General features: G+C 31.9%; 5 protein-coding genes across 5 annotated transcripts; 3 read left to right on the top strand and 2 right to left on the bottom strand.

Annotated features, from left to right (window-relative positions):
- The first annotated feature begins 1,596 nt into the window (after positions 1-1,596).
- LOC132906538 (beta-1,3-glucan-binding protein 1) lies at positions 1,597-6,722 on the top strand. The gene is made up of 8 exons (XM_060958823.1): positions 1,597-1,817; positions 3,286-3,513; positions 3,596-3,807; positions 3,968-4,104; positions 4,184-4,350; positions 5,039-5,373; positions 5,934-6,035; positions 6,108-6,722. Exons 1-8 carry the CDS (start codon positions 1,673-1,675, stop codon positions 6,207-6,209), a joined length of 1,428 nt encoding a protein of 475 aa, XP_060814806.1. The 5' UTR covers positions 1,597-1,672; the 3' UTR covers positions 6,210-6,722.
- LOC132906551 (uncharacterized) lies at positions 6,293-6,966 on the bottom strand. The gene is made up of 2 exons (XM_060958845.1): positions 6,782-6,966; positions 6,293-6,690 (listed from the first exon to the last, which is right to left on the bottom strand). Exons 1-2 carry the CDS (start codon positions 6,815-6,817, stop codon positions 6,319-6,321), a joined length of 408 nt encoding a protein of 135 aa, XP_060814828.1. The 5' UTR covers positions 6,818-6,966; the 3' UTR covers positions 6,293-6,318.
- Positions 6,967-7,082: 116 nt separating this feature from the next.
- Positions 7,083-8,338, top strand: LOC132906554 (uncharacterized). Its single transcript, XM_060958847.1, has 3 exons — positions 7,083-7,217; positions 7,895-8,026; positions 8,148-8,338. The coding sequence occupies exons 1-3, from the start codon at positions 7,197-7,199 to the stop codon at positions 8,310-8,312; spliced, it is 318 nt and encodes a 105-aa protein (XP_060814830.1). The 5' UTR covers positions 7,083-7,196; the 3' UTR covers positions 8,313-8,338.
- LOC132906527 (calcium-transporting ATPase type 2C member 1) lies at positions 7,805-19,016 on the bottom strand. The gene is made up of 17 exons (XM_060958800.1): positions 18,757-19,016; positions 16,823-17,153; positions 14,702-14,902; positions 14,525-14,614; positions 14,339-14,436; positions 13,690-13,948; positions 13,272-13,608; positions 12,801-13,189; positions 12,555-12,711; positions 12,318-12,488; positions 11,919-12,234; positions 11,657-11,842; positions 11,421-11,568; positions 11,252-11,347; positions 11,033-11,174; positions 10,856-10,948; positions 7,805-8,040 (listed from the first exon to the last, which is right to left on the bottom strand). Exons 2-17 carry the CDS (start codon positions 16,931-16,933, stop codon positions 7,985-7,987), a joined length of 2,850 nt encoding a protein of 949 aa, XP_060814783.1. The 5' UTR covers positions 16,934-17,153; positions 18,757-19,016; the 3' UTR covers positions 7,805-7,984.
- Positions 8,690-11,231, top strand: LOC132906552 (uncharacterized). The gene is made up of 3 exons (XM_060958846.1): positions 8,690-9,029; positions 9,409-9,521; positions 9,776-11,231. Exons 1-3 carry the CDS (start codon positions 9,012-9,014, stop codon positions 9,891-9,893), a joined length of 249 nt encoding a protein of 82 aa, XP_060814829.1. The 5' UTR covers positions 8,690-9,011; the 3' UTR covers positions 9,894-11,231.
- Positions 19,017-19,142: the final 126 nt, after the last annotated feature.

Raw genomic sequence — 19,142 nt, 5'->3', positions numbered from 1 at the left:
CTGGAGATCCGGAGACATACTGGAGATAAATCAATATAAACAAATATATAAACAGGTCTCGATATTCGTTAGAGAAAACCATCCGAAAATTGTGTCTAATCATAAAAAATCAACACGAAGAGCCAATAAAGTCCACGTTCTTGCGAGGCAGATAAAGATAAATAGAATGTTCCCGTTTCTGTCTAAAGCATTCATAGTACTTTACGCATGCGCAAAACGAGAACCTTCCATATTGATATTTTACGACTCAATTTTCGGACGATATTTCCTAGGCTTTGGTATATAATCATCAAGATCTGCTTGGATAATCATGTAGGTATATGAGTGTCGAGAGATCTGTTTATATGAATATGGTCGAGATCTGTTTATATGATCGTGGGTGGGTCTATTAATTTTAGGCACTAAACGACAAAAAGAAGTCCCTAAATGCCGTTTAATTCTTGCGCTTTACGCGGTTTATATAACGAGCTACAAAAATATATTTTTACTTTCTTTATACATTTCTTCACGTTAAACAACTAGACGTAATGTCGACCATAGGTCGTTTTAAAGCATTGTTAAATAACAGGAATATCAATAATTCTTCTCTCTGGTACTTTTTGTTATTTCTTTAATAATGTTTCAAATATCAGTATTTTAGGTTGATTCAATTAAGAAAAAATTTAATAAAATAAAAAAAGTGAAGTTGAGGAGAAAGGTTAAAGTTGACAATATTGTTTTCATAAGGAATGTATTTTCTATAATTAAAATTATTAATTTTTAGTCCTTCTCTACCTTTTACGAAATGAATTATTATTACAAAAAAAGTAAACCAGCAAAATTAATAAAAATATCTCACTTGTGCGGATTAAATCTGTTTTATCAGCGTTCTTATGTTATTGCCATCAAAAAGAAACGAATACATAAATTAAGAAATGATATCAACAATCATTTACTACTACATGATAGAGACAAGAAACATATATTAGTATCAATACATATCGTAATCGAGAAATGTTTTATCTATCGGAGAAATTCTTCAACTCTTACAAAATCCTGGGAAAACCGAGAATATTGTGTGATATAAACTAATTAATTTATTCCCTTACTTCAGCCAAATATTCTCTTTACTCGATTAAAAGAAATTGAGCGACGATTAATAATTTACAACAATTATAATATTTCAAAAAGCAATAATTAATCATTTTTACGTAATTATATATTCCTACTGAATTTTGCTGTCTGTAATTAAAATAACAATTTAAAATCAAAATTATTGGAACAAAAAATCGATTAAAAAGTAAATTTTGCATTATATTTAAAAATTAATAATATATATAAACTAGTTGGAATTTTAACTTCAATTTTTGGACTGTTTCACCGAAGCAACGATGTAAAGAATATACGTATGTATTGGCAATCAACGAAATGAATCAAACCAATTATTAATCATTTCTGTAGTTCATGATTTTTACGTTGTTCGATTAACTGAATGGAGTTTTTTAGCGTCTGTCGGAGAATCGCCAATCTGCAAAAGAGTGAAAGATCATTTCCGTGATGGGAAGCTTCATAGAGATAAACATACGTTTATACGTATGTATTTATATAAAAAACCTGTTTCTAATAAAACGCCACAGCAGCGTTCTACTCCTCAGTACCGCTTGAACCGGCAGCATCATCGAACGTGGTCATCATGAGTGTTCTCGGAACGAAGTGGCTACTTCTTAATGTCATTTTATTGTTTAACGTAGTAATTCAAGAAAATTCAGCACAATATGTTCCTCCAGCAGCGAGCGTAGAACCTCTTTATCCAAAAGGATTACGAATGTCTATTCCAGGTGAGTAGGATTCCTTATTTTTGGTGTCAATCTATATGTATATTTGCTTGGTACCAGTATCTTTGTGCAACTTTAGTGTTCTGCTATTTTTTAAAATTATCAGATATGTACCAACTTGAAGCTGATTATCCGGCTTAAGTGCTAAGTTATTTTGCTAAAGCATAGAGATAAAAATACAATGTTCTCTCTTTTTTGTCATTAGTATAATTTTAATATTTTCCAGTATGTAGTAACATAGTATATTTACTTGCAGGTACATAATTAACACAGGTTAATAATTAGCCTAATTAATTAAATTAATTAAATAACCTAAGTAATTAAATATACTTACGGATACATAAACTAAATAAATCCCGATTAACTAGAAACTTTGGTCATTATTTCTTAATTTTATAACAGAATAAAATTTAAAAAGAAAGTTAAACAATTTTCTGTTTGGGTTTAAACGAGTCTGAAAATAATCGGCGATAGCCTTGAAAGCCGATTTATCGGTTAGGCGACTTAGTCCGTGCATCTCTAAAAATTATTCAAATGAAATGATTGATGAAGGTAACCGTTGAAGGTGAACAGGAACAAGGAAATATTTTACAGCTTAACGAAAGGAATGTGTTTGTTTAAAGGAAGAATACGAAAATTGTACATGCACGAAAAACACGTATAAAATATCTCGCGATACCCTTTTTACGTTTGATATAGCGATTGTAAGTGTAATATTTTAATTCGGAAAAGAAATTACTCGCGCATCGAATTGCGCAATTGCATAGTTCCAGCGATAATCTTTTATTGATGGCTCAATAGAGAATTTGCGTATTTTAATTTGTACATTGAACGCACATTGATACAATGGTAATGCACTTGAAATTTCCTCATTACGATATATCAAACAATAAACAAGATTGTGCTTATATAAAGAAAAGATTTTTTGAATTATAATAATTTTGAATAATATTGAATAATAATTGAATTATGATAATTTTGAATTCAATTACTACGAAAAAATTTGTATTGTACTCTGAATAGGTTTTTACAATGATTCATTTTACCATTATAACGTACATAGTAGGCAAAAATATGTAAATAAGTATCCAAAGTATAGTACTCATTATCATGTAAATTATTGTAGATAAAACAAACCTCTGTGCACGAATTAGTCCTTTATTTAAATTTTTAGACCTATATTTATACATACTTACAAAGTTCTACTATTTTAAATTGTATATCGCGAGTTTGTAATGTTTTTCTTTTTTTTAATTTTGGTTATTTTACAATTTGTCCTTATGGACATTTGGTAAAGTGTTATATCTTCTTGGTGAAGAAAAAAAAATAAAATAAAAATAAATATAGCATGTGGGTGGCTACCCTCAGCGGGGTGCTAGCTTCGTTTTTTCTAAATTATATCTTTTATAATTGTAATGTATCTCTAAAAACACTGACAATTTTTGACGAAGAAAATACTTTTTTCACTCAGATGAGGATGGTATCAGTTTGGTCGCATTCCACGTAAAATTTAACGACGATTTCTACAGCCTCGAAGCGGGTACTATTGCCAGGGATATCATAAAAAAAAGAAATGGCCGTTGGACGTATGAAGATAGAAGCACGAGATTAAAACGAGGAGACAAGATTTATTATTGGCTCCATGTCGTTTACAATGGTCTTGGTTATAATTTAATTGACCAACAATATGAAGTCAAAGGTTTGTTGAAAATAAAAGAAACGATTTTGGTACTGTTTCTCTGTAAAACTTTGATTGTTCATTTTACTCCTTTTGTCTTTAGAATTTTACAATTACGATGGAACTGCAGTGAACGGAGGTTCCGCAAATAACAACACCTGTTCGACACCATCGCAGACTAAAATCTTCGAAGGTTCTATAAATCAGCAGACGAAAGGAAAAGCTACCTGTCCCGGACAAACGATCTTCGAAGAAAATTTCGATTTTCTTAATACGAATCTTTGGACGAGCCTCGAGCGTTTTTCAGGCATTCCGGTAAATATGTTAGCCACGTTAGACTTAAATTATCAAAGAAGATAGGAGAAGACATGTAACATGTATTCTGTTCTCTCTAGAAATAATAAATCTAATACGTTAAGGAATAACATAGATAAAATCGAATTAAGCCAATTAAAAATTTATTGTTTTATTTTAGAATTATGAATTTGTCGTATATATGAAGGATAGCGACAACGTGGAAGTCAAAGATGGTATTTTGCATATTAAACCAACTTTCATCAATGATAAGTTTGGTCCTAACTTCGTTACAAACGGAAATCTGACTTTGACGAGGTAAAAATTTAATTATCACAAAGTCAATCGCACTCGTAAGTCATAATCGTCATGTTAAAAATCTTGAATGTCTCTTTAGCTGTACAGGCGTAGCTAACACCGATGATTGTAAACGAAATGCATTTGCAGCATACATTTTACCGCCTATTATATCAGGACGACTAAATACCAAGTCATCGTTCGCTTTCCAGTACGGACGCATTCAAATCCGTGCCAAATTGCCTCGTGGTGACTGGTTATATCCTTGTGAGTTCTATCGTACATTTTATGGTTCTTTATATAGTCATGATATTTCGCTAATTAATTGTTAACTGCTAAATATACCAATTAATAAACAGTAGAGCCTCTTGCATCCGAACTCTCGTTACGTACTATGTACGTAGATATATGTTATCGAACGTGTATATTATTATATGACTTATTTTCACATCTACAAAGAATACTTGCCAAAATACGATATATAGTTTATGAGTGACAAATGGGTCATAAACATATAAAAATTGAGATACATACTGAAAATTGAACAAATAGATATAGACAGTTATAGATATATCTTAATATAGATACCAGAATGTATTGTAGAAAAAGCGGGATGTATTGTACAAACTGGAAACTATCATAAGCCGCGGGGCAAGGATTATGTACAAATAAATGATAAATAATTCAATAAAAGACCTCGATGGCTTCTAGCAGCCAGAGAAATACGAAATCCTTAAATATTGAAACAAATTAACATTTTTTTTTATCTCTATTTTGAGAAAGCCGATTTTTCTTTCTTTTGTCGAAGATTTCATTATCCGGACAATTTTGTCTCCTTATTAGTACGGATATGGGAGGCTCTGTACTGTACTTTGATCACTATTTTAAAAAATTCAGTTATCAAGATTGATTATTTAATTTAATAAATGGTGTATAATTCATTGTTATATTTTAGTACTCACTCTAGAGAACATAAACGAATATACACCAAATTCGCCGCTCTATTCTGACATCATAGTGGCTCATTCAAACGGAAATCCATTCCTCAAAACGCAAGGAGGAGACGACATTAGCGGGAACATTCTTCGAGCTGGAGCTCATGCGACGACCATAAACCAACATTCTCCACGTGATAATCGATTAATGCTTCCTAAAAAGACTTCGAGGAATTTATGGTCAGATGATTATCATGTGTACGATTTGGAATGGAAAAGCGATCGAATCACGCTCAAGGTTGATGAAGAACAATATGGCGATCAAGAAGTTCCACCAAGTTTGTTCAATAATCCGGTTAGTACTTTAAACTGCAAATATGTAACTACTTTTATGTTTCTTCCCGTGTCTATTTCACCATCTTTCTTTACCTGTTCGTCTTGTAATATTGCTAACAATGTAAGATCACAAGGAAGAAATATGACAAGTCTATTTTTAGTAATTTTCTGTTTATACTATTTGGTAGCTGGAAGAAATACATAGCTGAAACGTAGAACAACCTTAAAAAATGTAAGACTTGGCAACAAATGCACAATTTTTGTAGAAAAAAGAACAGTAAACTAACTCCTTCACTCACATTCTTTCTTTGGCTTAGTAACGTAAACAATTAAATCTTTTTATAATAAAAAAATGGCTAAAATACATACATATTTTAATATAAAATATCGTAGTACCTGGATTTAATTAAATTAGAAAATACTTAGAATAGTATATCGTACATGTCACGAGCATCTGCATTAAGTAGTTGAAGAGTTGAATTTAAAAATTGATTCCTTACAGAAGAAGAATATGACTTATGCCTTTTCTATAATCTTTAATTCTAAATAGTTCATTTAACATTTTCCACGTTTTAACAGGCTTATATAAACATCGGTCTAGCCGTAGGAGGTCACTTGGCCTTCCCAGACGGCTGTATCAGCAGCGATTACGCAAAGCCCTGGAGAGACGTCGAATCGAAGGTACATCTACTTAAAAAATTAGACTTCCATTGCAAAAACAGGACATTTAAAACACAATATCGTCGATTTCAGGCACTCCTCAACTTCTATACAGCAGCAGACAAATGGCAAGCAACCTGGAGGAACAGTGACACCGGTCTTCATATAGACTACATTAAAATCCTGGCTGTCTAATTCCATTTTTCACTTTGATCGAGAAACACATTTAATCACTCCTTTCTATTTTCTATTGCTTTTGTATTCCTTCATATAAATCCATATAAATAGATAAAATATACAGCAATTAGAAGGGAAGCGGTGGAGGTACCAACACGGAAGCAGGCAACGGTTCTTGATAGGGCACGTCATCCGGATGAAAACCAGAACCAAGCAATTCAATCAGTCGTTGTCCTCGATAGCCATAGCGTCTCTGATAATCAAACGAGGCACGAGGTCCATCTTCTGGTCTGAATTCAAACATCATCTTCTTCCTAGTGTCCGGAGAAGCTACCAGTCTCAGAAAACCATCCACACCGTTTCTTGGCCATTCCCAAAATCTTCCAGTAGACCATAGCGAACGAATCATAGCCATCCATCTCGAGGGAGACAAGCCAAACGAAAGTGTCCTAGCGACTCGAGGTGAAACAGTCCCATCGCACTGGACTACTATGCACAACTGTACATGCAATAAAACAATCATGAAACGATTTTCTGATAAGTTTTTACTGTAGATCACGACCGATATATCCGAGCGTAGACCCACTTACCGCGCAGATTAATATTAACGCGTGGCTCGCGCGCATTTTCTTTTATCGAACCTGCAGGTAGGAAGACAGGGAAAGCAATATCCCATCATTCATGGTGCCCACTCACCTTTATGTCTTTCGAGTGGGTGAAAATTTCGTGCATAGAATACATTGTGATTTTTTCGTGATAGAATTGTCAATCGTCGAAGCGTTGAGCAGCAGCGTTGTTCTTCAAACGATTCGCGCCTCCTTCCTCGACATCGGTTTTCTTTACTTTCACTGATTGTATTGCGCCAGACTGCCACGATATACCAACTGATTTCTTTTCCACGGTGTCCTTCTGAGCAGAGTTAGTTGGTATTCCGCACTCATTCCGATATCATCAATCAGGCTGTCGTCAACGTGATCCTACGTGACCACCTCTAAGAGGAACAACATGGATTTCCCTCGTAGTTTGGTAGTTACAATTTACTACACAATTGCAAACAACGATTTTTCGATCTTTTTCGTAGTTCCTTCTCTGAAATAGTTTTGAAGCTAGTAATCAGTTAGAATGAGTAGTAGAGATGTAAAACTTGTGTTTCGTGGTTACTTACAAGGGAAGAAATAAGAGAAATTATTGGAATTATTTTATATTTGAACGCAGTGTCGCTATTACTTAATAAGAGGCATAAGTTACATTCATGCATGACGTATTTCAAAATTAATTAAGTCGTATAATCGATACGGGTGAATTCGCAGAATAATAAATTTCGCAATAGCTTGAAAAAGATGACACATTTGTATAAATAGATTAAATTGCTAATTTTCTTTCTAATTTTTTGTAGGCACAAAAGAAATATGAATAAAACATTGAGAAATTTAATAAATATAATAGGATACATAGAAGAAGATATAAAATTATAGCTCAAAGATAATATACTAAATAATAACTAATAATATACTAAAATAAAAACTGTGAATTTTACATTTACATAACAATTTCGTATAAAGCATTCTTATACTGATTGAACATGCTCAAATAAAGAATAATAATTTACAAAATAATCATGCGAGAATACGCGTTTATTATATACTATTCTATGCATATAGAACTAGAATTAAATTACATCGATAAATTTTTGGACATTTTAGACAATTTCGATTTTTCTTGTCTTGCTGCTTAACGCTGATAGAATCGTATCGGTCGCCGAAGGCATCAGCATTTTCTCATTTATTCACGATCTAATTCAGTATAACATAGCGGGGATACCGCTCATCCATGAGGCAAGTATAAGATTCTGTGAAACAGAAAATCAAGGTTAAAATAAAAGTTCTGAGAAAATCTAATTAAGAATGGTACGATTACTTGCATTAAGTGAATAATCCTATACTAATCATTGCGCAGCAAACACAATGGGACTTTGATCCAGAAGATGGGAAACAGAGAAGAATCAGATACGAGAAGGAAAATGGTCGTCACGGAGAGATCGCAATAGCAAAGATCGGTATGGGAGTCGGAATCCAGGAGCCATCGACAAGATCTGCGCAAAAACTAATAGGAAATCGCTAATCTGCAAAAAGAATATATCAAAAATTAATAAAAACTGTCTTATAAGTAGAATTGATTACGCTAATTGTTGTAAAAAATCAAGTGTATTTTAGTAAAACAAAAATAAACATTTTTAAAGTCTTTCAAGTATTTAACTTGGATAAATAGTATTCTATTTTGTATATAATATTTTTAAATATATTATACTTTATACTTAAATACAATTCTTCTTCGTCCTCCTTTTTATTTAAAAAAATATATTCTATTTTAAAAGTATGTATATTTATTTAGATTTGAAGGACATGATTTTTTCAAGGAATTTCGTCAATTGTCAATTGTATAATCGACTTTCGACGAATTCTAAATAACAGGAGTGCGTAAAAATTCAATTCATCGCAATCTTAGCAGGTGCGCGTATGTAAAATGTACGACTTTCACTTCATACGAAGAAAAAACGAAGTGGGGACGGAATGAAGCAAAGTAACGGACTTCGGAATAAGGCAAACTAAAAGTAGAATCAGAAAAACAGAAACAGACCGATCGTACGGGCCGTAGTATCGTATTCCTCTCGTTCTTTCTCAATTAAAATAATTCACATTATTTATATTTCGATGAAAAACGATACATTGGAATAAAGACACTCGCATATCTAGTGTTACGCTTTGTGACGAACTTGCTTTTCGTTCTGCAAATTGAAAGTATTACCTTGCGGTCACCGAAATGGCAAGACACGCTCCCGTAAGTAAACGAACTAAAAAACGAACGAAATAAAACTTCAAAGTAAAAATAAAGATAAATGTGCAAGTAAAGAAACATACGTAAATAAAATTATGTAAACATTTACAATAAAATTATGTACTGTGTAAAGATTTACAGTAAACTAAAAAGGATTCAAGGAATATGTAATCTTTGGTTAAAGTAGGTCTAAAGTAGGTATTTCTTGACCTGTTTACGGTGCACGTGCCACATAAAACGATGCTCATTTCTTTTTCTTTTTCGTACTATTTATTATGAAACATTTAATAGATTCATCTAAGATATATGTATACGCTAAATGTAGGATACCTTTTCGCATATTTTCGTTTCGACACGCTAATACGAACTGACCTACTTTCAGTGGACGACCATGATCTTTGCGACAATAATCGTTGCCTGTTTACTTGGATTAATCGTCGAAACCGCGGCGACGATAGCTCAACCAAAGGCACCTAATTTCCAGTATTTCGAACGGTAAGAGATTAAAAAAACATACAAAGAGGATAAATTCATGTTTTAAACATATTAAAAGGAGGTAAACGATGGTTCGCTGTTACAAAGTTGTAAAAAGGATTACAATGATCTCATGCTAAATTACAATTTGTAATATTACATACATACTATTAAGGAAATAATCGTCTAAAGGTGTAAAATACATATGCATCGATTTTTGTTTAAAAATAAATGCAATCATAAAATTTTATTAATTATTAAATGATTATTTATAGGCCTAAATATCGCTACCCATACTATGATGAAAATGGCAGGGGAAAATTACTCTATGGTTATGGAGGACCAGATCTGTATCAATACAAAACTTTCAGTGCCCTTGAGGGAATCCATTAGGATGAAATTACGCTATTAAGACATCTAGTTAATAATCATTCTATGAGTTGTGATTATTATCATATAGGGTGATCCTTTGTGAAATGACATATAGTACATACACGATTTTGCTTCGGATTACAAGAAAATGATTACATATATTCTATGTTGCATAATAATAACATACGATATAACTTTCAATACTTTGCATTATATCCTTACATCTTTTCTTGTTATCAGAAACACATCGAGTCACGCTATGGAATTAAGGAACATTACAAGATCATTTATTCTCCCAATCATAACCAATTGTATTTTTAAATGCAATCAATCGATATGCTTAATTACGTCGTAAACATGTAAACATTATGTTTCTTCGCCGCGGGTTATGAATCTTTTTGTTCGACAATACGAGTTCTCGAAAGTAGAAACGAGTCTATGTATTTATCTCAAAAGACAAATTACTTCGTTAGTCAGATGAATGAAAAAATGTATTAGACATTAGAATATTATGATAAATCGATGCAGAAATTACTACAAATACAATTACGAGTAATATCGTTAAAATTGATCGTCTATGAAAAATTTGTGGAATGTGCATAGCATTTCTAGAGTCTATGACGTGTCCAATATAATCACCGTGAAGACGAGAAACGGTTAGATTCTAGCGCCCAGAAATCGGGTATCGTACATCAGAAAGACAGAAAAATTTGTAAAGATTAAAAAACGCAGTCATTTTAAATCTTAGTTAAACGCGTTTAGTTAGACGCAGAAAATGTTCGTTCCGTGACAAGTGCACATACAAGTTTACAAATGTGCAAGCATAGTCGAGTGTATAGCGAGATATTATTGATAAACGAATGACTACTACCCGTACGATGTGTATTGGGTATTTTATTCCAAATGATCCTTGTCCGCCTTATCTTCGGCAGACTGTAACTGTCATACAAAATCCATCTCGGATTTATTATAATATCGTGTACCTGCTCGTAGGTTATACAGCTGCCTTTCTATTAATTTCTTTATCTCGCTAATTATGAAAACGCTTGACGTGATTCCAACAAGAACCAAGATATCTGTTGAAAACAGAAACAAATATTTCCTTCAAAAGTTCAAAAATAAAGATGAAATATTATAAAAGCTTCGTTTAAAATACGCACCTACTGCCGAAAGAGCTTCGGTTTGGAAAACTCGTTGTAACGGTGGAAAGTAGATCACTAGCATCTGTCCTATTACTGATAATGTTACGGCTACCAGGAACATTTTGTTACTAAATAAACCAATAGTAAATATTGATTTGGTCTGAAATGTTTATGACATGTTTAATTCATGGAAAATATATATTACAATGTTAAACAATTTCGTTATTTGTTTTTTACCTGTGATCTACAGCTTAGAGCATTAAACATATCGAAGAAAACAAAACATGTAAATGTCATGGTTGTATCCCTTGCAGTATTACCATCAGTCGTCATCTAATGAAAACAAGACACGAAAAAAGTTATGAAGTTTATAAAACACGAATTTTCTTTACAATAAATTTCGTACCTCGTTATTATATACCCACAAAGTACCAATAATAATAATAGTAGCCGATAACAATACATTAATAATAAGCTGTCGAGTGATCATTGGTTCTTTTGTGTTGCGTGGTTTTTGTTTTAAAACATCCTTATCAACTGGTTCAACGCCAAGACTATAACAAATAATTAAATATATAAATATAATAATGTATCTAGAACCATCTAATGTATCATAGAGAACTCTTTTGATTTCTACATTACCTTTGAGCAGGTGGTCCATCCATAATAATATTAATCCATAGAATTTGCATGGCATTTAATGGATTTGGTATACCCATCAAAGTAGCAAGTGCAATTAAAGATAGAGCAGCTATGCTAGTACTTAATTGAAATCTTACAAAATTTCGTATATTATGAAAAATTCCTTTTCCTTCCTCAATTGCAGCACTAAAAGATATATACAATTAAAGTAAAGTGAATGTAAAAAATGTTGAGAATTATTAAGGAAGAAACTAATATGTACATAATAGTTTCAAAATCATCATCCACCAAAATCATGTCCGCAGCTTCTTTACAAACATCAGTACCATTTTTACCCATGGCTATGCCTATATCTGCTTTTTTCAAAGCAACTCCATCATTCACACCATCCCCTGTCATGCCCACTATATTTCCTTCTCTCTGCAAGGCTTTCACGATACACAATTTGTGTTTAGGCGTAACCCGGTAAAATACACTAACGCTATTGATACATTGCTCTAGCTGGTGTTCGGACATTAAATCAATCTCATCTCCAGAGATTAGCCGCGAATGAAGTACATCTAACCCAATCATACTTGCTAAAATAAAAAAATATGTTACAATGCATTATTCTTGCAATATCTTTACAAACTATAAAAAATTCAATAAATCTATGTTGTACCTATTGCGGATGCAGTTTCTTTGGCATCGCCAGTAACCATTTTTACCTTAACACCACTATTTATAAGAGTCGTTATAGATTCACGAACGTGTGGTCGTGGAGGATCGCATATACCAACGAAACCAACATACATTAGATCTTGCAACGATGTACCACGTGCCAATCCAATTACTGTAAATATATTAAAAAATATTAAGTAAAAAAAAAATTAAAATTATTATCGTCGTTAAAACGTACCTCTTAATCCTTGTTGCCCAACATCATAAGCTTCTGTTAAAAATTCTTCATCTTTCTTTTGATTCAGAGAATGTACTTGACCATTGATAGAGTACTTGGTACATAACGGTAAAATCTTATCCAAAGCACCTTTTACAAAATATATTTCTTGCTTATTCTGCAACATATATTTACAAAAATATAATAAAAATATTTAATATAAATGGCATTAATAATTAAAGAATTATTTAACAAATTATTATTTACCTCTCCGTATTTGGGAGTACATTTTACAGCCATCATTTTCTGTTCGGATGAAAATGGATATTCTTGTAATCGTAGATATCTATCAGCAACTCCGTACATTCCATATTTCATTGCCACTGCTATCAAAGCACCTTCCGTTGGTTGACCAAGTAAAGTATCATTTTGCAGTATAGCATTGTTGCAAACACATCCTACTTCCAACATGTTGCTGATAGCGGTACGTGCAAGGTCCATGTTGTCACATTTTCGAATTCGTACTTCTCCTTTATCATTATAACCAGCTCCAGTAACATCAGCTGTGTACCCTTCCGGTGTCATCAGAATGGTTACAGTCATTTCATTCTTCGTAATAGTACCAGTTTTATCAGAACATATCACGTTTACACAACCTACGCATTTGACGACATAATACCTATATATCTTTGTCCAGCTTTGATAAATGATTTATGAAACTCTGTTGCACATATTTACCCAATGTTTCCACTGTTGGTAATTTCTTCACAATGGCTTTTCTTTTAGCCATCCTCATAACACCCAATGCTAAGGTCACAGTTACAACAATAGGCAAACCTTCTGGTATAGCTGCTACTGCTAAACTCACACTGATGGTAAACATTTCGAGTATAGCTTTGCCTTGGATCCAGCCAAGAAGCATAATAATACCAATAATGCAGAATGAGTAAAAGGATAATTGAGTACCCAAAATATCCATACTTCTTTGAAGTGGTGTTTTTGGAGCTTCTTCGGCCTGCATCATTGAGAAAACTTCTCCAAATTCACTTTTTTCTCCTGTATTCACTACTACACCCTATAGAATATTTTTTATACATTTAAATTAATTGTACGTAATTGCTACATTATGAACCCATTGAAATTTAGTAGAACTTACTTTTCCATTGCCACAACGCACTAATGTACCCATAAACGCAATATTTCTCTTTGTTGTTAATCCATTAGTTTTAAGTAATGGAGCTGTTGATTTTTGTGCTGGTTCAGTTTCTCCGGTAAAACTACTCTCATCGATTGCTAAATCTATTGCTTCAAATATCCTGATATCTGCAGGTACTCTATCACCAATATTTAAGTAAACTACATCACCAGGAACTAAATTGCGAGCGAGAAATGTTTCTACGCAGCCTTCTCTTAAGCTGTAAAAAAATATTCAAAGAATTATTTTGATATTAAAATTTTCTAACACCTTTTAAAACATTGTTGTATATTATAAAATTAAATTAAAAAGTTTAACTTCCATTCTCAACCTAGAATTGTGCATCTTTAAAATTGGACACTCTAAATAAAGGGGAGGGAATTTCACCTTATTAATCTATTGATTGGAATTTGGATACTATATCTTCTGTTTTAAGAAAGCAAAGTACTACTCCATACAAAGGGTTAATATATCCTCCAAAGACCATATTTCTAGAGGAAACGTTAATTTAAATAAATTTTATCAACAATTTTTATCTTTACTATACTTAATATAATGTTACATAATTTTTATTGGACAAATATTTGATAAATAATACACATTTTCTTACCAGTGACAAGTTGGTGGCACCAGTTTATTTAATTCTTCTAAAGATTTTTCAGAACGATATTCTTGTACAAAAGCAACTGTCACTACTATTATGATAGCCTAAGAAAAGATATACTTTATTAATGTGAATATTAATTAAAACGTAATTTGAGAAATATCACCGTGACAGGAACTATGATAAACTTACCACTGTAATACTGACTGCATCATCAAATTGCCTCATACATACACTGACGAAGGCAGAACCAAGAAGTAACAGAATTAGAGGATTTTTAAACTGCAAAAAAAAGGATATAATAAATTTTATATTCTATTATTCATATTAATTTAAAATTAAATAATACACTAAAAACCCTCCAGGTACCTGTTCAAGATACTTTTTCCATGTTGGTTCCTCCTCTTTAACACTGAACTCATTGAATCCAACTAATTGTCTTCGATGATCAGCCTCCTGCCACCAAAGACCTGTTCTTATGTCAACATGTAATCTAGCTGCTACTTCCTCAGCACCAAGGCTGGCTGCTTCAGCTGTTGTTAACCACATTTCTGATGTTTGGTCTTTCCCCTTAAAAAATGAAAACTAAATGTTTTCTATTCAATATTTTTCAAATGTTCGCCCAACTTTAACAGACATGAAAACGATTTTCTAACCTTTATCACGAACTTTCGTTCATTTTAAAGTAACAGATAACAAATTTAATAAAACTGGACACATTGTCCTTTTGACAAAAATTTGTATCTTCTTTGCTATCAAAACACTTGCTACTCCGAGATATATATCGCCGATATTGATGACGCATTGTTAAACCCATTAAGGGTTTTCCACATTTTACAGTATACATCAAAGGAATTACAAAATATCTTTATACAAAAAGTGTAAACATAAATAATATTTTGTTTATAAATATATGTACATAATTAAGTTGCAACTGCATTTAATTTATTTGCACTTGAAAAATGTAAAATAAATCGTCAGTGTCAAACCGACGTTTAATAAGGTGACACGTGTACCTTGTATTCTGTTTGTATTATAGGGCGTATCAATCTAACACAGAAATGGGTGCAATATATTTGCAAAAATAATAAAACATTTATACAATAAGCATATTTTACGATAAATTTTTTTAAAAATAATGTTATCTTTTAAGGTAAAGACATTGAAATATGATTAACCGCAATTTCTAACCTTAAAAAATTCACGAAACTATTGACAAATATATAATTTATATATTATTATTACTTTACTTCAAATATGATCCAAGGATATTAGTAAAAAATTAATGACTCTATCAAGTATTACGAATTTACTGAATATTACAGATGGTTGTACTCAATATATATGTTTTATCTATTATATATAGATATAATAACCTCTTTACGATAACTAATTAATATATATACCTATTATATGTATTTTCCATTATCGTATTTAAAAGTATTGTACTACGCAACTTATGCCTGAAATAATGTTCCAATACTTTCGACTGTAAGAACTGATTCCTAGATTACGAAAGGGGGAATTACTTTTCCAGGAACTAACATTTATATAACATATAATTATACCTATAATTTTATACGTACTCATTTCGAATATTCAATTTACAAAATAACAGGAAATAGAATTTTAATTGTTGGCTGTAAAAGAATTCCATGCAACATCAACTTTAAAATATCGTACAAATTGTAAATATTCGATTTTCCATTCCAGCAATTATCGATCCGTTTTCCATAGAATGCGCAAGGCCACATTGCTACACTTATTACCTTAGGTCAACATGTTCAGAATATTTGCTGCCTACACTATCATTGCAAATATTTCAAAACGCTGTATTATGCCTGTGTTTAAACGTTAGAAAATTACAATTCACAATCAATACCACCTGTTTCACACTAATGGTTAGGTAATTCTCATTATCTTCAATGTATTAGATAATCCATCCAAGAAAAAATTTATACATACGTTATAGATACAATTATTTTCAATGAACTTTTTTAACAAACATGAAAATGACATATCTCCACAACGAAATGAGAAAAAGATTGCTCGTAGATGAAATCAGAGGTAACAATAGGAGCTCCTGAAGGTGCTGTTGGCAGGCTAAATATTCGATCGATAGCGAAACATTTGAAGACATAATGGTTGCAATGAACTTTTCATGTTAACGTATTTTAAACAATTCTTCATTTCACACTCTAAGTTTACAATTCATTTTAATTCTTTCTTATGCTTCTAATAATAAAATATAAAGAATGTCACTGATAACTGTTCCTTTTTTTAATAAAGAAGAGCTATGACATTGAAGACTAAACCTTGTTTATTATAAAATAAAATAGCGTACATAATGCCGTCTAATATAGTTAAAGGAAAAAATACATTATAAAGAATAATTAATATTAAATAGATAAATAAAAAATTGCATGGAAATGTTTAACAATGCTGTAAATTCGATAATGCGATATTATTATAATTTAAGATAATTCTTACCTCTTTCACCGGTACATTTTCGTTGCGTTCCTTGTCAGTAGCTGCGGCGGCAGCATCAAGTTCATTATCTTCGAAAAGTTTTTCGTATTTCTTACTCGCTGTGTCTTTCATCTCTTCTAAGCCACGTTCTATTTTTCTTTCTTGTTTCTTAGCTCGTTAATTATCGACGATATATGCCACGATGATTTTGTACGTCGCTTATTTTAAAGTCAAAATCCTTATTGGAGACAGGATTTCGCAATATCTCTTTAACAATGTACGTTACTATCCGTCAGTCCGGTTTTACGGTTTCGAAAAAAGGAAACACACAGCTCATGGTCCGAATGAATTCCTGTCAAAACGTGTTGGCATTGAATATATACCGAATATTATATATGTACTCATGTATTGCATATCATTGATTTCTACTAAAAGTTAGTAGAAGAGTGGTACCAAAATGACCGATATCTAAAATTGAGTCATAAAATAAGTAAAATTACAAAATTGGTTTGAAACAAGAACTTTGAAATAAAAGATTATTAATTACTGAATCATTTGATAATAAAAAATTTTCCGTGGATTTTATGACTTTTTCATAAAATATTGTTCCTGTATATATTTTACTATTAAAGAAAGAATTAAGATAGCTTTTTGAAACTTAATTATGACTTTAAATGATATAATTTGATTAAATAAACTTACGAAATAATTTTACCTAATCATAGAAAATAATTTATTTTTAAAATTAATTTTTGCAAATATTTCGATTGACGACTTTTTAAATGTGTCACTCTTCTAGCACACCGTCGATAAAGTATTTATATTATAGTTGTATGTGTATGTGTGAGGAAATTAAATATCTGCTGATTCCCAGTCACGCGAAGGTCAAACGAATGCATTTCTGAAGATCTTTCGTAATTTAATTATTGTCAAATAACCAACGGCAAAAAAGACAATAATAATTTTAGTAGATTCATTGGAATGTACAAGTTGGCACGCTTGCTAGAAGATTCGAAGAATTTCGACACCTGATAGTGAGTAGAACGATATTGTATTCAGTAGAGATGAATAAATATTGTCCTCTTTAAATGGTCTTGCAACACTTATTGTTTACGATATCTATAAATATTTAACTTAATAGATCATATAATAGAAAGTGCATACTTATTTCTAATAAACAATCGACATGTAACGTATCGATTATTTTAAGAAGATATTTTTTCAGTCAAGTTTAATAGAATCTGGAAAGAAGAACCGGCAAAGACACTTAACCGGATAATGCTTACGACTGCTACTAACCTACTTTTAAATTAAACAAAAGAGCTTCATCGATTTCCTAAAGAAGCATGTACAGATAGTAAATATCCCGAAGATTACCTTAAATGAAATAATTATTCGTCTAGTTTAATCGAAATTGCAAAATACTTTGACTTAAATTTAAATGACGCTCATTGAAATTAATAGCATTACTTACATACATACGTATACTACTACATTACACTAGTCGAAGTAGTCTGTTACTTTATATGGAAAAACGACATTTTAATTTTGATGGAAGATATACCAAGGTACCTACAACAAATACTTTACACGTGTTATCACAAAAGGAAAAAGACAAGGAATATCAAAGGAAAAGCTTCCTATTTAATAAACGATAATAAAAATCAGATAAAAAGTGAACCATATATTACATACGATTGTTATCTGTTATTGAGATAAATAGTTAATTAATCGAAAACACAATTATTGTATTGTTTAGTATCAGCGATGTAATGTACTCGAGCAATTTATAATCAAACACGGGCATACAACTACGCGGTACTTATTACTCCAAATCAATAATGGAGGTTTTTTCGGTAAATGCATATGAACCTACATCAATCTCTACATTTTCCAAAATATGAATAAGGAAGTGAACGCACACTTGTACAGAATCTCTGAGAAAAATATCCTACCCTCAAGGATCGCGAAACCCTTTTAATATCCGAGGCACGTCGAAGGATCTAGTCTCGATGTGCTCGTAAGTAAAACACGCACAATAAAATTGCTCACAAATCGCAAATTCCGTGTGATTTATATTGCTTTCGTGGCTTCGTCTCGACGAGAATTAATTAAGCGGCTTTGTCTTCGACGAGAAATTCTACGTATACACTCATACAATAAAAAAGCACTGCGAATACGATGTTCAGTTAACGTATGACTACCGAAGACCGAATGACAAGTAGCTGACGATGTTGCGAGCAGCGCCGCTTATACCCTGCTGGTTGGGCTGAGAAAGCAGCTATATGAATGTGCATGTGTGTCGTGCATATATATAGCACGGCCTGCTATGTGGTAGAAG

The sequence above is a fragment of the Bombus pascuorum genome, chromosome 4 (genome assembly GCF_905332965.1).
Source record: "Bombus pascuorum chromosome 4, iyBomPasc1.1, whole genome shotgun sequence".
Taxonomy (NCBI): domain Eukaryota; kingdom Metazoa; phylum Arthropoda; class Insecta; order Hymenoptera; family Apidae; genus Bombus; species Bombus pascuorum.
The sequence above is the reverse complement of the archived record's forward strand: the minus strand, read 5'-3'. Positions and strand labels throughout refer to the sequence as shown.

Excerpts from the sequence above, each read along its gene's own strand:
- LOC132906538 (XM_060958823.1), top strand. The coding sequence starts at position 1,673 with ATGAGTGTTCTCGGAACGAAGTGGCTACTTCTTAATGTCATTTTATTG. Across the intron at positions 4,105-4,183 it reads GGAAATCTGACTTTGACGAG|CTGTACAGGCGTAGCTAACA; the intron begins GTAAAAATTTAA and ends ATGTCTCTTTAG. Across the intron at positions 4,351-5,038 it reads TGGTGACTGGTTATATCCTT|TACTCACTCTAGAGAACATA; the intron begins GTGAGTTCTATC and ends GTTATATTTTAG.
- LOC132906551 (XM_060958845.1), bottom strand. The coding sequence starts at position 6,817 with ATGCGCGCGAGCCACGCGTTAATATTAATCTGCGCG. Across the intron at positions 6,691-6,781 it reads CGTTAATATTAATCTGCGCG|TTGTGCATAGTAGTCCAGTG; the intron begins GTAAGTGGGTCT and ends TTGCATGTACAG.
- LOC132906554 (XM_060958847.1), top strand. The coding sequence starts at position 7,197 with ATGGATTTCCCTCGTAGTTTG. Across the intron at positions 7,218-7,894 it reads TGGATTTCCCTCGTAGTTTG|ACAATTTCGATTTTTCTTGT; the intron begins GTAGTTACAATT and ends TGGACATTTTAG. Across the intron at positions 8,027-8,147 it reads GGATACCGCTCATCCATGAG|CAAACACAATGGGACTTTGA; the intron begins GCAAGTATAAGA and ends ATCATTGCGCAG.
- LOC132906552 (XM_060958846.1), top strand. Across the intron at positions 9,522-9,775 it reads AATTTCCAGTATTTCGAACG|GCCTAAATATCGCTACCCAT; the intron begins GTAAGAGATTAA and ends GATTATTTATAG.
- LOC132906527 (XM_060958800.1), bottom strand. The coding sequence starts at position 16,933 with ATGAAAGACACAGCGAGTAAGAAATACGAAAAACTTTTCGAAGATAAT. Across the intron at positions 14,903-16,822 it reads AAAATGTACCGGTGAAAGAG|GGGAAAGACCAAACATCAGA; the intron begins GTAAGAATTATC and ends TCATTTTTTAAG. Across the intron at positions 12,235-12,317 it reads AGAAACTGCATCCGCAATAG|CAAGTATGATTGGGTTAGAT; the intron begins GTACAACATAGA and ends TTTTTATTTTAG.